The following is a 13,771-nucleotide window of genomic DNA, read 5'->3' as shown; positions in this document are numbered from 1 at the left end:
TAGTTGGGGTGAGACTTCAGGTCAACCTGCCATCTGCCTGTTAACTGCAGTCCCCTGCTCACGTGGGACTAGTGGGCGAGAGCCATAGCATAGAACAGTGATCTGGAAGGCTGGGTTTCAGCCAGAGTAAAGCTGCTAGGGAATGTTCCCACATTCAGGTGAAGGGCTCCTGTCAGCATCGAGAAAGCTGAAGAGCAAAGCAGGGGATGTCCTGCCCTTGTCAAGAACTTTCTAGGGTCCTTGCCTTAAATGGCTATATCTTTTCAGGGGAAATAGTACTACTTTATCCCAAGAGTAATTTTAATATGAAAATCTGTATTTGAAAGTATAAACTGTGACAGTTTAAACCATGGCTTTCATGATAATTGAACTAATTTCTTTCACCCTTTGTTGGAGTAGCAAAAACAGTCTTGCCATGGTCAGTTACAGCAGATAGAGGTGTGAGATACCCTACTTTTTGCTGACTTATTAGTGCTACTACAATTTATTTTCAAAAATAACCATCTGACTGTTTTACTGTTGTTATGGTGTAGATGTCAACGAGTGTGCCTTTTGGAATCATGGCTGTACTCTTGGGTGTGAAAACACCCCTGGATCCTATTATTGCACATGCCCTGTAGGATTTGTTCTGCTTCCTGATGGGAAACGGTGTCACCGTAAGTCACAACAAGTATTTATTGCATTATTTCCTCCATTTTCACTGATGTTTCTAAGGTGGCTATGATCTGGGTTGGTGGTCCTCGATCAATAGTATGCATCAGGAGTACCTTGGAGTTTTATTTTGGTTTGTTTTTTAAAATACGAATGACCAGACTCTATCCCAGACCTGTTAAATCAAAACCTCCAACAAGCATGTATTTATATATTTTACTGTTTATTTATCCATATTTTATTATATTTCATTATATATCTCTGAAAGGTGAGCATGTAGAAAACATAATCATGATACACTATTACATCTAAAAAACTAGTTCGAATTCCCTAATATCTAATACGCAGTCAGTTTTCAGGTATAACCACAATACCATTATCACAACTAAAAAAATTAGCAATAATTCCCTAATAACATCAAGTATCTAGTCAGTTTTCAAATTATCTTAAAAAGTTTTCAACAGTTGATTTGTTTGACTAGGTATCCAAACAAGCTCCGTGTGTTATACTGATATTAGCTGATACCTCTCTCTCTTATCCTACAGATTCCCTCTCCTCTTTTTTTCCCCTTGCAAGTATTTGCTGAAGAAACTGTTTTTTTCCTGCAGAGTTTCTCACACTCTGGATTTTACTGAACGCACTTCTAAGATGTCCCTGTCCTTGTCAAACTTGTAGTTAGATCTGCAGGCTTGATCAGATTAGGCTTTGAAATTTTGACAATAATACTTCATTGGTATGCTTATACTTCCATCAGGAGACACGTAACATCTGGTTGTTTCTCCCTCTGTCATCTGTTCTAAAGTTCCCCAATGGTCTTTCTTCTTTTTTTTAAAAAACAAACTCTGGACAGTTTTACCGAAGAAAAAATATGCATGATTTACTTTTCACCAGTCCATTCTGGCATTCTTCTAATGCTGTCAGAATCACCTGGGTCAATAATAGCCAGTGTGCATGTTACTGACCCTTTCCAGTCAGTCCTCACAAGGGTCCTTCTACCCGGCATCACTAGTGCCAATAGGACGAGACCAAGTTTGGTTCAGAAGCAAAGGAAAGCTTTATTACTGGACCAGAGATTGGAGAGATGCGAGCTCACCTCCATAGCACCCGCTCCCCTGGCAGGCCTAGGGCAGGGCTGCTGTATAGGGTTCTCCACAGCTGGGAGGGGGCGGGGCACACACAAGCGTGCTGCTCAGGCTCCAGGTCGCAGTGCTGGGCGCAGGGTCTCTGCACACGGCTGTCGCTGCCATGTTGAATCGAGGTGTCGAGCACAGTGCTCCTGCATACGGCCCACCGAGCTGCAGTGAGAGGTGCAGCAGTTCTGCGCTGGGGACTCTGATCCCATGTGTTAGGCGCAAGGCCTCTGCACACGGCCCCCTACATGCAACTGAAACGAGACTAAGCCCAAAGAAGAGGTTAGACCTTATCTTATCACCTAGATTCCATCTTATTTTTCCCGAGGACCCCAGTGGGCTTTGCCAGTGACATACATACTCTAGTATTTTCCACATGCTGTGCCCAATTCAATGTTATTGCCACTGTAGTGTTGGCCACCAGTTTGGGCCAACATGGTGTAGTACTCTATTTCAGATTTCCACAAGGCTGGGCATTTGCTGGTGAGGATGACCAGTTTCTCTTTGCCTTGTCTGAACATTTCCAGAATCTGCTGGTACCTGCAGCACTTACTTTCCACTTTCTATAATGAGTTGGAGCGTAGAGTTGATCAGGCCCAGCAACTTTTTCGTCTTCTTTTCGGCCACCATTTTTCTGCCTTAGGGTGGGACTGCCCCAACCAAGAGCAGCTGCCAAGACTGCTGGGAACAAGAAAGAGCCCAGTCGTCTTTCAGGGAATGGTTGTAGTGGCCATTAACACTCATTTCCTAGATTCATTATTTCATCAGGGGATTTGAATGATGATATCTAGTTCTAATATTTCTTTTTAATCATTAATTGTAATACCTTTATAAAGAGAATGTTCTCCCATTAACTATTTGGTGACTTCAAGATACAATTCTTACAGTTAAGGGAGTATAAATGATGAATTTTTTTCTCTTTGTTTACTTATATTTAGGATAACTTTGAGGAAACTAGAGTCATTTTCCAAAATTAGAAGTCCTTCTTTAATTTGTTTTAGATATGAAACTTTTTCTTTGTTTTTATATCTCCATTACCACAGCAATTCATAAATGTTCAATCTTTATTTAACTTATTCTTTTCAGGATATCATTTTTTTTGTTAGCAACTGAATTTACCAAATTTCCATAAATCTGATTTAACACTAATCTTGACCTTATTTTTCATTAATTAGAATTAATTTCCTGCCCAAGCAATGTGTCTGAATGCAGTCATGATTGTGTTCTGACATCAGATGGTCCCATATGTTTCTGTCCTGAAGGCTCAGTGCTTGAGACAGATGGGAAATCCTGTAGTGGTAAGTTTATTTACCTATCGTTTGTTTGAAAACATTCATTTTCTAACTGACACCTAAAAATCCATCTACTGACAAAGAAGAATAGATTTTCCAACATTACACATTGAAAGATATTTACATAATGGATTAACATATGGATTTAAATAAGATTTTTGTTTTTTGTTTTTAGATAGCATAGTGTAGTGGTTATGAGCAAGAGCTTTGAAGCTAGACAGCCCTGAGATAGCATTACCAGTTACTAGCAGTGTTGTTTTGGACTAGTTACTTGCCCTCTTTTGGTCTCAGTTTCCTCATCTGTAGAGGTTAATGATACCTGCCTCCTGGATTTGTGACCAGCATTAAACAAGATGGTGGATGTGGAGTGCTTAGCCTGTTCCTTGCACCTATGAATACCTCCCTACTTTTATCTTCATAGAGACTTAAGCATATAGAGTGAAGGCTATAACTCAAAATTAGCAAAGAGTTATGTGTGACATTTTTTTAAATAAAAAGAGCACAAGAAGTCAAGAGACCAAAAATGTGAGAGAGAAAAAAATATATTAATCACTAGGAAGAATTAGACCAGCTGCCAAACTCATCAAAATGCATTTTTTATTCCAGCCAGCTGGCAGTGTGCTTGTTCACAAATTCAGTGATAGAACAAGAAGACAAGGGTCAAAAAAAAAAAAAAAAAAAAAAAAAAAGAAGACAAGGGTCATTGGGATGTGAAGGATTAACACTGAAGATGTCAGGTTATAGGGAAGTAGAGTATGGTGACATTTTCCTCCTAATCTCTGAAAAATAAGCTTGATTGTGACAGTATGAATGATTGTGGAAATGGTTTTAAAAAGCAATGTATATTTGGTTCACCTTAATATTTTGATGAAATATTGATATTTTTTTAATAACATAGCATCATTACCAAGGAATTATTTTTTGTAGGTTGTTCATCTCCCGATAACGGTGGATGTAGCCAGCTCTGCATCCCTCTCAGCCCAGTATCCTGGGAATGTGGCTGCATTCCGGGGTATGACCTACAACTGGACAAAAAGAGCTGTACAGCCTCAGGTTAGTGCTGTGAACATTTGAAAGTGTGTCTCTGCAAAAAAGATTATGTGAAAAACAACATTTTATTTAGAAAGTGTTAAATTGCTTTTGGCTTCTGCATAGAAAGTCTGATTTTTTAATTTTTGGAAATGGAAAACAAATCACATTATAAATATAAATAACATAAATTAATATTATATAAATAATAATTCTGTGTTTGAGGAACATTTTGAAGTTAAGTTAAGCAAAGATTTACTATAACATCAGGTATGGCATTCCAGTATATGTGAAAGTCATAACCAGAATAGTCTTAAAACACTTTATAGTTAAGGGGCATTTAATAAATATTTGTTGATTGATTTGATTTTTATCTCTCTGGTGAATGTAATAATCATAATACTTTGACAAGTTCTGTCCTTTTCATGACAAAATTTAATATGAAGTTGTGTGCTTCAACTATTTTTTCATCTTCTAATATTACATCTCATGTCCTTCAACAGCCTTGGAAATCCTAGATTTATGCCAAATTGATTTAATCTCTCCTGAGGTTCATTATGCCTGTAATCTGGGATAACATAATGATGAGCCTACAGAGCTTGCCTTAGACCCCAGTACTCTTAACTTCTCAGGGCCTTAGTTAATATAGCATAATCTGAGCTCTGAAAATTATCAGGGGTCTAGTTATTAACTCACATAATCATACCTCCATTTTAGAAGTGTCCAGACCAGAGAAGGGTATTTTTTGGACATGAATTAATACCATCTGCTAATATTAATGTTTCAATATGTGTGAATCAAGGAGATTACACAGCATAAGACTTACATCATTTAGTTAAGATGTTTGTTACTTAATACTGTCTCTTTCTATAAGTAATTTGTATTTTAAAAGCAGGCACCTAGACAGGGAGGAAACCAGTGATGAAATTCTGGCCATATGTCACCTCATGGGAAAGGAAGTCTTCTTGCCTCTCTTAACCTGCACCGTACTGGTGGGAAATTAAGAAACAAGTACTGCAGAAATTAAGGAAGAGGGTACGATGAACGGGACGAGTCAGAAGTGCCTTTTGGGTTCCAAGGCATATTTTAAATGCAACCATATTTAAATTTGGTTATTAGGACCACCACCGTTTTTGCTGTTTGCCAATTCTCAAGATATTCGACACATGCATTTTGATGGAACAGATTATGGAACCCTGCTCAGCCAGCAAATAGGAATGGTTTTTGCCCTAGATCATGACCCTGTGGAAAATAAGGTATGGTTTTGCTGCTTGAACAGATGTGGCTGTGCTTTAAGGACAGAGTGGAGGATTTGATCCTAACAGATGACCTGGGTTACTTGAAAATCCTCTGCTAAGCTCAGAACAATTAGGCAAAGAAAAATTTAAATGTAGATATTAAAACATCACTTGAGAAAGTTTTAAGGATGTTTCTGTTATCATAACCCTTCCCTGTTCCTTGCTGTGATTCAGCCATTTTATTGGGGATAATTTGAACAGAATCTGAAGTTTAGTTTCCTCTTTGGACATGAGAATAGGAAGCTAACACAGTGCCATACACACAGGAGGAGCACCATAAATAGGTTTTTATTTATTTGTGTTTTGGGAGAAATAGGAGGTTGAGGTGCAGCAGAGGAAGTATGGATTACTAATTTGCATTCAATACATGTCCTTAAGGGAGGAAATTCAGTGACCTCCTAACCATGAAACCAAGAAACATAAGTTTTACAGCTCATGTGTGAATGGCAGTCTAACACAACATTATTTATATAATAATTTTACATGAAGTTTTTTGGTATAAACATTAGAATTTCTAAATTATCAACCCAATCAGCTGACCATTTGGTCTTTAATTTCTTGTTATCTTTATGCTAGGTTAGAATGTGCTTGAAATGATATGTTACAGTGTCTTCTGGAGATTAATCAGACAATAATTATGAAGTTACGTAGTTATTAATCTCCCTCCATAATGATTTAGTTATTACTAGATGGTGCATTAATTCCTAGAATTTTAAACCTTGTGCTTTTGTTTCTTCCTGATTTGAAGCCTTCTGGTAAATGGCCAAAAGAGACAGAGTAAAGCAAATTGATTCTGTGTTTAATTGGTATGGATTGATAGCCAAATATAACTACTTTTGCAAATAGAAGTTTTGTAATTAAATACTAGCAAACAATTCTTGTTTTTTCTATGAACTGAATCTATTTGACTCCATAGAAGAATTATATTAACAGGAAAAAATTAATAGAATCAGTTCAAGATTCATTTATTACCAAATTAGTTTTTTCCCACACAGTCAGTATTTTTTACAACTAGGTGAATAAGGAAGCCTAAAATGAAATTTAAGTCATGTGGCTTATTCATGGTTTTTCATTTCTCTGGTCAATGTTCTCATTTTCTTGCTTCTCAAACTGTGGTCCTTAGACCAGTGACATCAACATCACCTGGAGCTTGTTAGAACTGCAGATTCTCAGGCTCCACCGTGACCACTGAATCAGAATCTGCATTTTAACAAGATTCCCAGGTGATTCATGTACACATTTGAGTTTGAGAAGCAGAGCACTAGCAGAGTATTTTTTAATATAAGAAGTGCCCATTTTTGTATTATGGAATAGAACCTTTTCTGTTTTATCCAGAAAGATGATAATCCTTTATTTAATTACCATTTTATGAATATTCTCATTATTGATGATAGGTTTATGTACATATATGTACTCACAGTTAATATTCCACATATGCTATCACTAAACTGTCAGCTAACCCATAGCAATTTTTTATTCTTGTACATGTTCGATAGTCTGCATACTAGACTGAAAAAGAACTTTGCATCTTCAAGGTATGTTCTGTTGGACAAAATCTATTAATTAAAATGAAATTATCTACAGTTACAGATGAAAGGAACTTTAGCAAATACCTAGTCTGACTTTGTCATTTTTATAGCTGAGAAAATTGAGATTAAATGACTTAACCATGTACACTGTTATTGGGAATGTAAATTGGTGCAGCCACTGTGGAAAACAGTATGGAGGGTTCTCAATAAACTCAAAATAAACCCAGCAGTATAACCCAGCAGTTCCACTCCTGGGTATATATCAGAAAAAAACAAAAACACTAATTCAAAAAGATACATGCACCCCAATGTTCATAGCAGAATTATCTACAATTTCCAAGATATGGAAGCAACCTAAGTATCCATCAGCAGATGAATGGATAAAGAAGATGTGGTACCTACACACACACACACACACACACACACACACACACACACAATGGAATACTACTCAGCCATAAAAAAGAGTGAAATTTTGCCATTTGAAGCAACATGGATGGACTTGGAGGGTATTATACTCAGTGAAATAAGCCAGACAGAGGAAGACAAATACTGTATGTTATCACTTATATGTGTAATCCAAAAAATACAACAAACTAGTGAATATAAAAAGAAAGAAGCAGACTCACAGATACAGAGAACAAACTAGTAGTTACCAGTAGGGAGAAGGAAGTGGGGAGGGGCAATATAGGGGGAGGGGATTAAGAGGTACAAACTATTATGTAAAAAATAAGCTACAAGGATATATTGTACAACACAGGGAATATAGCCAGTATTTTATAATAAATATAAATGGAACATAAACTTTAAAAATTGTGAATCACTATATTATATACCTATAACTTATATAATATTGTACATCAACTACACTTCAATTTTAAAATAAATAAATAAATAAAATGATTTAACCAAGGCAGTCAAATAAGTGTCAAAACTGGGAGAGGAAGCTGTGTCTCCTGACTTGCAGTGAACTGGAATCCTGTGGATCAAGCAGTAGAAGTTAAAGCTCAGCTTGCAGCCCCCATTAAACTGCTCATCTTTGTTCCCTTTCAGGCTGTAGAAGCCGTTAGAGTTCAAGTATGATGGCTTTGTTATTGACCAATGATCAAAGATAAGCAAATTACCCATAGCAATAGAAATATGTGCCAGGCACAAGGCTAAGAACTTATATATATAAAACTAATGCGCTTCATAGTATTATCCCCATTTTACCAATGAGGAAACTGAGCCTCTGAGACACTGATAAACTTGCTTAAGTTTACACATATCTGGGAAGCAACTGAGGTGGAGTTCAGTTCCAGGTGTGTCTATCTCCAAAGCCCAGCTCTTAACTATTGTACTGTATAATATAAAGATTTACTAACCTCATTTGTATATATTCCACATTAAGTTTTTAAACAAATCAAACTGAAATGCCTGTGTTCTCTTTTGTAGATATACTTTGCCCATACAGCCCTAAAGTGGATAGAGAGAGCAAATATGGATGGTTCCCAGCGAGAAAGGCTTATTGAGGAAGAAGTAGGTGTGCCAGAAGGTCTTGCTGTAGACTGGATTGGCCGTAAATTCTATTGGACAGACAGAGGGTAGGTTTCCTCTTTCAGTTTTAAGCCACATGGGAGGGGAGTGATTGGATAGGTAATACAGCTGGCTTCATCCTCCACTTTGAACGCAGGAAAATATTGCTGGGCACCTGACTGGGATCGGAGGAAAGATGCCCCCAGTGCTGTCCACAGTCCCTCCACCCCCTCCCCACCACCAAACAGGACATTCCTCCTTTTAATCAAGACTGTATCTTTCATCAAGGTCTGTATCCATGGGCAAATTTTGAGGACCAAGAAAGCAGCATGTGTTTTTGCATTTCAGGCTATTGGTTGTAATCAGGGAAACACAAAACCTGTCTGGATATAATCAACAAGCATTCTCGGAGCGTCTGCTATGGATCAGGCTCTCTCCTAGGTAGCATGGGAGATACACAGGAGCGTGAGGAGCGCTCCATGTTTCCAGTCACCTTACAGTTTAGCCAGGGAGATAAGACACGTGTACACAGGGAAAACTAATACCAATGCTTGGTCTAAATCTCAGTACAAGAAATATAAGGTCATGCATAAATAATTGCCAAATGAAGGATGGATACTCCCAGAGGGGGCTCTGGAAGGGGCTTCAGGGATCAACTTCCCCTTCATTTTACAGGTGGGGAAACGAAGGCTCAGAAAGGCTAAGTGATTTATTCAAGGTTGCACAACAGTTAAGTGACAAGTCTTGCTAGAACCCACATGTTGGCTCTCAGTTAAGTGAGCACGAAGCGCTTCACACTGAAGTTGTGAGCAAAGTCCTCATGAGGTGGGAGAGGTGGTCTGTTTCCCTCTGATGGGCAACAACAGGACCAGAGAGAAGTTGTGGTGTGTCTGTCCTCTGGGCACACTGCTCTTGGGGCTGCAGGAAGCACTGCTGCACTTGGGGTGTATGTGTGTGTGTGTGGCCTTGTGAGCCCCAGGAATGGGGTAGGAGAAGGGGGAAGAAGGAAGTGGCTGCATCCCTTGTGTGTGCTAATGAGAGCCCACTTTCTGCTTCTGAGCAAGAAGGAGCCAGCCACGGAGTACCTCCCAGAAGAAGGTTAGAGATTCCATGCTCTGGGATACTTTCTCAGAGTAACTTAAAGCTATGGAGTGACCTGGTGGCCAACCCAAACCTCTGGCAGCTCTGCAACCTTGTTAAAGTAAAAGAAGAGAGAATTAATTAGGGTTTCACCTCTGAAATCAGTGGTCCCAACATAGAGGAAGAAGTCCCAGGGAGTAGGTTTATATGCTTGAGGGTAGGCTTTCTATGTCCCAGAAAATCTCTTTTGGTCTGGATAACTCATGGGAAACAAACAGGCTTTTAAAAATGAGCCAGATGCATGATGTGGTGCCCAGTTATCAATAATATGGCATTTCTATAACCAGAGTGAGTATATTTTAAATAATTCATTCAATCATTTGTTCATTTAACCATACCTTCATTCCATTCCTTTATCCTTTGGGTATTTATTCATTTATTGAATAACTGAAATGCACCAGATACTGCACTAAGAGCTTTATATCCATATTGACTTCCCAAAAGGTAAGTCTTCTTATCCCCAATTTAAAGATTAAAAAATTGAGAATCAAAGAGGTAAAATAACTTTCCTAAGGTCAAGCAGCCAGCAAGTACTGGATCTGGAATTTGAACTCGACGATGACCGTTTCCAAAGCTTATGTTTTTAATAATCATAGTACGTACTGCCCTCTACAACCAGGGTCAGTTAAATGTCCTCGATCCAGAGTCACATAACAAATGAAAGTCAACTTCAGTTATAACAATGCTAAAAATCTTAATAATGGCCTTCTCTGTTTTGAACCTACTTAAAAGGACATTTAAAATATTAGCTGCGCATAATAACAGAGCTTGTACACGGCTGTTCTAGGAAACGTTGATTAGGACAGCAGGTGTCTGCCACTTTTGGCCCCTCTAAGGATGCTGGGTCTCCTCATATTTCCCACATTTGCACGGCACCTCTAATTTTACGTGTTTGATTAATAGCACCATAGTACCTACGGCTGAGGCAATGCCTTCAGGAGATAGACAGGCACCACCGTATCCTGGAGGACTAGACCTCAAATTCTCTAGTTCATTGACTTGAGTAATAACAAGCCCTTCTCATGTCCTCGGCAGCTGCTAAGAGAAAACCTTTAATTTGTCTGGAAATGAGAGGTTTATAATTTGAAAACCTTAATATTAGCTAGAAATTGGATTTAACTAACTGGGATTCCAAGCTTGTGATATTAGATTATATAGTAACTCTTAACCAAGTAAAAGAACCAGAATGGATGCTTACAGTTTACATTGGCTTAGGAAAAGACAGATTCAAATTAACATCTAACTGTAGGAAGGAAACAGATTGATAATTCTACTGGCAGTGCTATTATTTAGTATTAAGGAATCCTGATTCCCAAAGTCAAATGCCTAGTAAAAAGAATCAAGAGGGAAACAATATATCTGTTTGCTCACCCTTTTGAGGTAACAAAAACTACCATGAGGTAAAAAATCACTCTTCTAGGGTTCTGGATGGACAACTCTTGCCCTGGAAATAGGGTGGGTTTAGAGGATCCCAGTGGTGGCACTGAGACCAATTAGATAACAAATATGAAGAGAAAGATACTCCACTAGATTAAGGGTTATGCTTGAACTCACATGAACCCAAATGTCCGCCCTTGTCTTTGCTGTCTCATGACCAACACTGGAGTTCAAGATATGCTTTGTGGCTGAATCAGATAGAAGTGTGTTATTGGGTGACCCCCCTTGGGGAGCTTTGAGAGTAAATTCCAGCAATCCTGCCCGAGACAGCTCCAGAGTCAGTAGCTCGTGTCGGTCTCAATTCTCGTCACCTTACTCCTGCTCAGAACAATAAGAATTTAGAGATGATGTAACAATGAAATCAGAACTGACAGTTTTATTTCCCCTGGTCACAAGCAAGTGGCTTCAGAATTCCTTCCGTCAAGGGAACAGGCACAGTGACAGTTGTGACGGAGTGAATTTGACACATTGAGTTCAAAAATACCTTCCACTTCATCTGGGAATAAAATTATCTTTTAAAAGTGGCGCTGGAGTATAAATGATTTCAAATTATCCACTGCCCTGAGTTGGTAGTTTGCAAAGTGGATTTGACCCAGCCCAGGCCCTGAGCCAATTTTACCTTTATCTCCCTCCTGCAAATGGCCCATGAGGAAGAATAGATCAAGCCCCGGCCCCCGTCTAGAAAGGGCACTTGAACAAGCCACCTGCAGAAGGTCTCCTGAGTGTTTTGTAGCACAGGGAGGAGGTACTGGGCTTGCCCTGTGTTTCTGGGCAGGCCTGTTGCACACATTGCCTGCAAGAACGAGGAGTAGGCCTTTCCAAATGTTTATCGAATGGATTAAAGATAGTTGTACTTTCTAGTTTGCAGTAGGGAGACGGGGCGAGCAGGTGGCACGGGGTGGGGAAGGGAGGTTCTTTTTCATCTCCTCTGTTGTGGTCCTGCCTACTCAGGGAACCTGCTGGGGCTCACAGTGCACTCCAGCCAGCCACCCGCACCGACTCTGCCAGTCGCGTTCTGTACGGTCTCTGTATTACGGTTCCCTCTCCCTCTCTTCCCTCCTCTCCTGCCCATCCTCCTCCCTCCCCATCCCCCCCATCCCACCCCCCCACCCCCCTGCTTCGGTCTCCCTCCCCTTTGCTCTCCAGCTGATCTCTAACTCTTTAAGGACAGAGCCGGGTTTTGTTTACTATTGTATCTCCAGTGCTTAGGTCAATCCCTGACGCACACTAGGTGCTGAGGAAGTGTCTATTTGATAATAAAGGTTTGTTTGACAAGTAAATGGAAAAATTAGAAAGCAAGAATTTTCTCCCCTGCCAGATTCCAAGGAGTTATTATTATTTTTCAATGTTAAGAGTAGCAAAGAGTATTTCAGTACTCCCATTTGTCTTAGAATCAGATGGAAGAAAATTAAAGTCAGTGTAAGTCTGCTCCTACTGTCCTTGTGTTGGTTGTCTCTGTGGCCCTTCGAGGTCTACTCTCCTTCCTCCCTGTGATCTGTGAACACCAGGCTGAGGCTTTTATTGGTTCCTCCAGGAGCTGGGAGGTTGTGAAGAGAAAGGGATGGTGGCATTTGCACTTCCTGGCTTTATCCCTGCCAGGCCACTGACACAGAACCCTCTTACCTTATCCTTTCACGGTGTATTTTAATTGCTTGGGATAAATATTGGGAAACTAATTTAAACACTGTGTTAAAAAAAACAATAGACTTTGCGTATGTGTTACTCCTGACGTGTGTGTGTTCATGTGCACACCTGTGATAGGGGAGTTTAGAATACCTATTTTGCTTTTCAGTAAGCAACAGGGAAAACAAGTATTTTTGTTTAAAAAGTAAAGTTGATATAACAAGCCCCTTTATATTACATGCATTTTAGGAAATCTCTCATTGAAGGGAGTGATTTAAGTGGGAAGTATCGTGAAATAATCATTAAGGAGGACATCTCTCAGCCACGAGGACTTGCTGTTCATCCAATGGCCAAGTAAGTATTTGTGAAAATAAGGCCCTTTCTGTGGAGGTCATAGGACAGTTTATGTTTGGTGTGCTAGTGTCCAAAATTTGTCTTAAGACCTCAGGTGGTCAGTGGAATCAGAAACCAAGAAAATCCATGAGATTTGTTCAAATGTTCAGAAATGGTATGGCTAGCATAACTTCCTCATCCTTTTAATGTCTTTTGTTTTTCCTATAGAAAACTTTATTGTTTTGATACCCTTTCATTTTAAGCAAATTCAATTTCTTTTTGAAAAGAAGTGGGTTGTAATTCATTAATCAATGAAGCATAAGCCCCTTACACTATGTACTTTCTTTAAAAACTACATTGTTTCTTGAGAGAGGATGATATTTGGATTGCATGGCTTATGAATTCTATTTAGAAAAATCGTGAGTTCCAGTGATAGGTCATTCCTAGATTTAGGGAAGAGGAAAGAAAAATCGTGACATATTAGGAGGCTCTATGTTGTTAGTTGTGAATTAGTGACAAATGTTGGTTTAAGTTTAGAGAATTAAGTTAAGGAGAATAACTAATTCCTTGTTAAAAATCAAGGATAAAAGCTCATCCTATTTTATTTATAATGGAAATTTTATGATGGTCTGTGGGAAATAATAAACTGGTAGAGATAGATAATTAATTTGGGGCCAGCCACATGATTAAAACAATGAGAATGTAACCATCTCTAAACAAGCCAGTGAAAAGATACTGAACCATATTGAATTCAAAAAATGTGCCTCAGCACCTGATTTACAGAACTTAAAACT

The 13,771-nt window shown here is 39.0% G+C and overlaps 1 protein-coding gene and 1 pseudogene across 1 annotated transcript in view; one reads left to right on the top strand and one right to left on the bottom strand.

Moving 5' to 3' along the window:
• The window catches only part of EGF (epidermal growth factor), an 84,558-nt gene that overhangs the window by 38,996 nt on the left and 31,791 nt on the right, over positions 1 to 13,771 (top strand). Inside the window, exons 7-12 of the mRNA XM_061192055.1 lie at positions 534 to 656; positions 2,957 to 3,079; positions 4,001 to 4,126; positions 5,222 to 5,358; positions 8,364 to 8,512; positions 12,894 to 12,998. Coding sequence (XP_061048038.1) covers positions 534 to 656; positions 2,957 to 3,079; positions 4,001 to 4,126; positions 5,222 to 5,358; positions 8,364 to 8,512; positions 12,894 to 12,998 — 763 coding nt within the window. The remainder of the gene's footprint in view (positions 1 to 533; positions 657 to 2,956; positions 3,080 to 4,000; positions 4,127 to 5,221; positions 5,359 to 8,363; positions 8,513 to 12,893; positions 12,999 to 13,771) is intronic.
• On the bottom strand, positions 1,529 to 2,411 carry LOC133091970 (large ribosomal subunit protein eL30-like; annotated as a pseudogene).

Source organism: Eubalaena glacialis, chromosome 5 (genome assembly GCF_028564815.1).
Source record: "Eubalaena glacialis isolate mEubGla1 chromosome 5, mEubGla1.1.hap2.+ XY, whole genome shotgun sequence".
In the NCBI taxonomy this organism is placed as follows: Eukaryota; Metazoa; Chordata; class Mammalia; order Artiodactyla; family Balaenidae; genus Eubalaena; species Eubalaena glacialis.
This window is presented reverse-complemented; position numbering and strand designations above follow the sequence as displayed.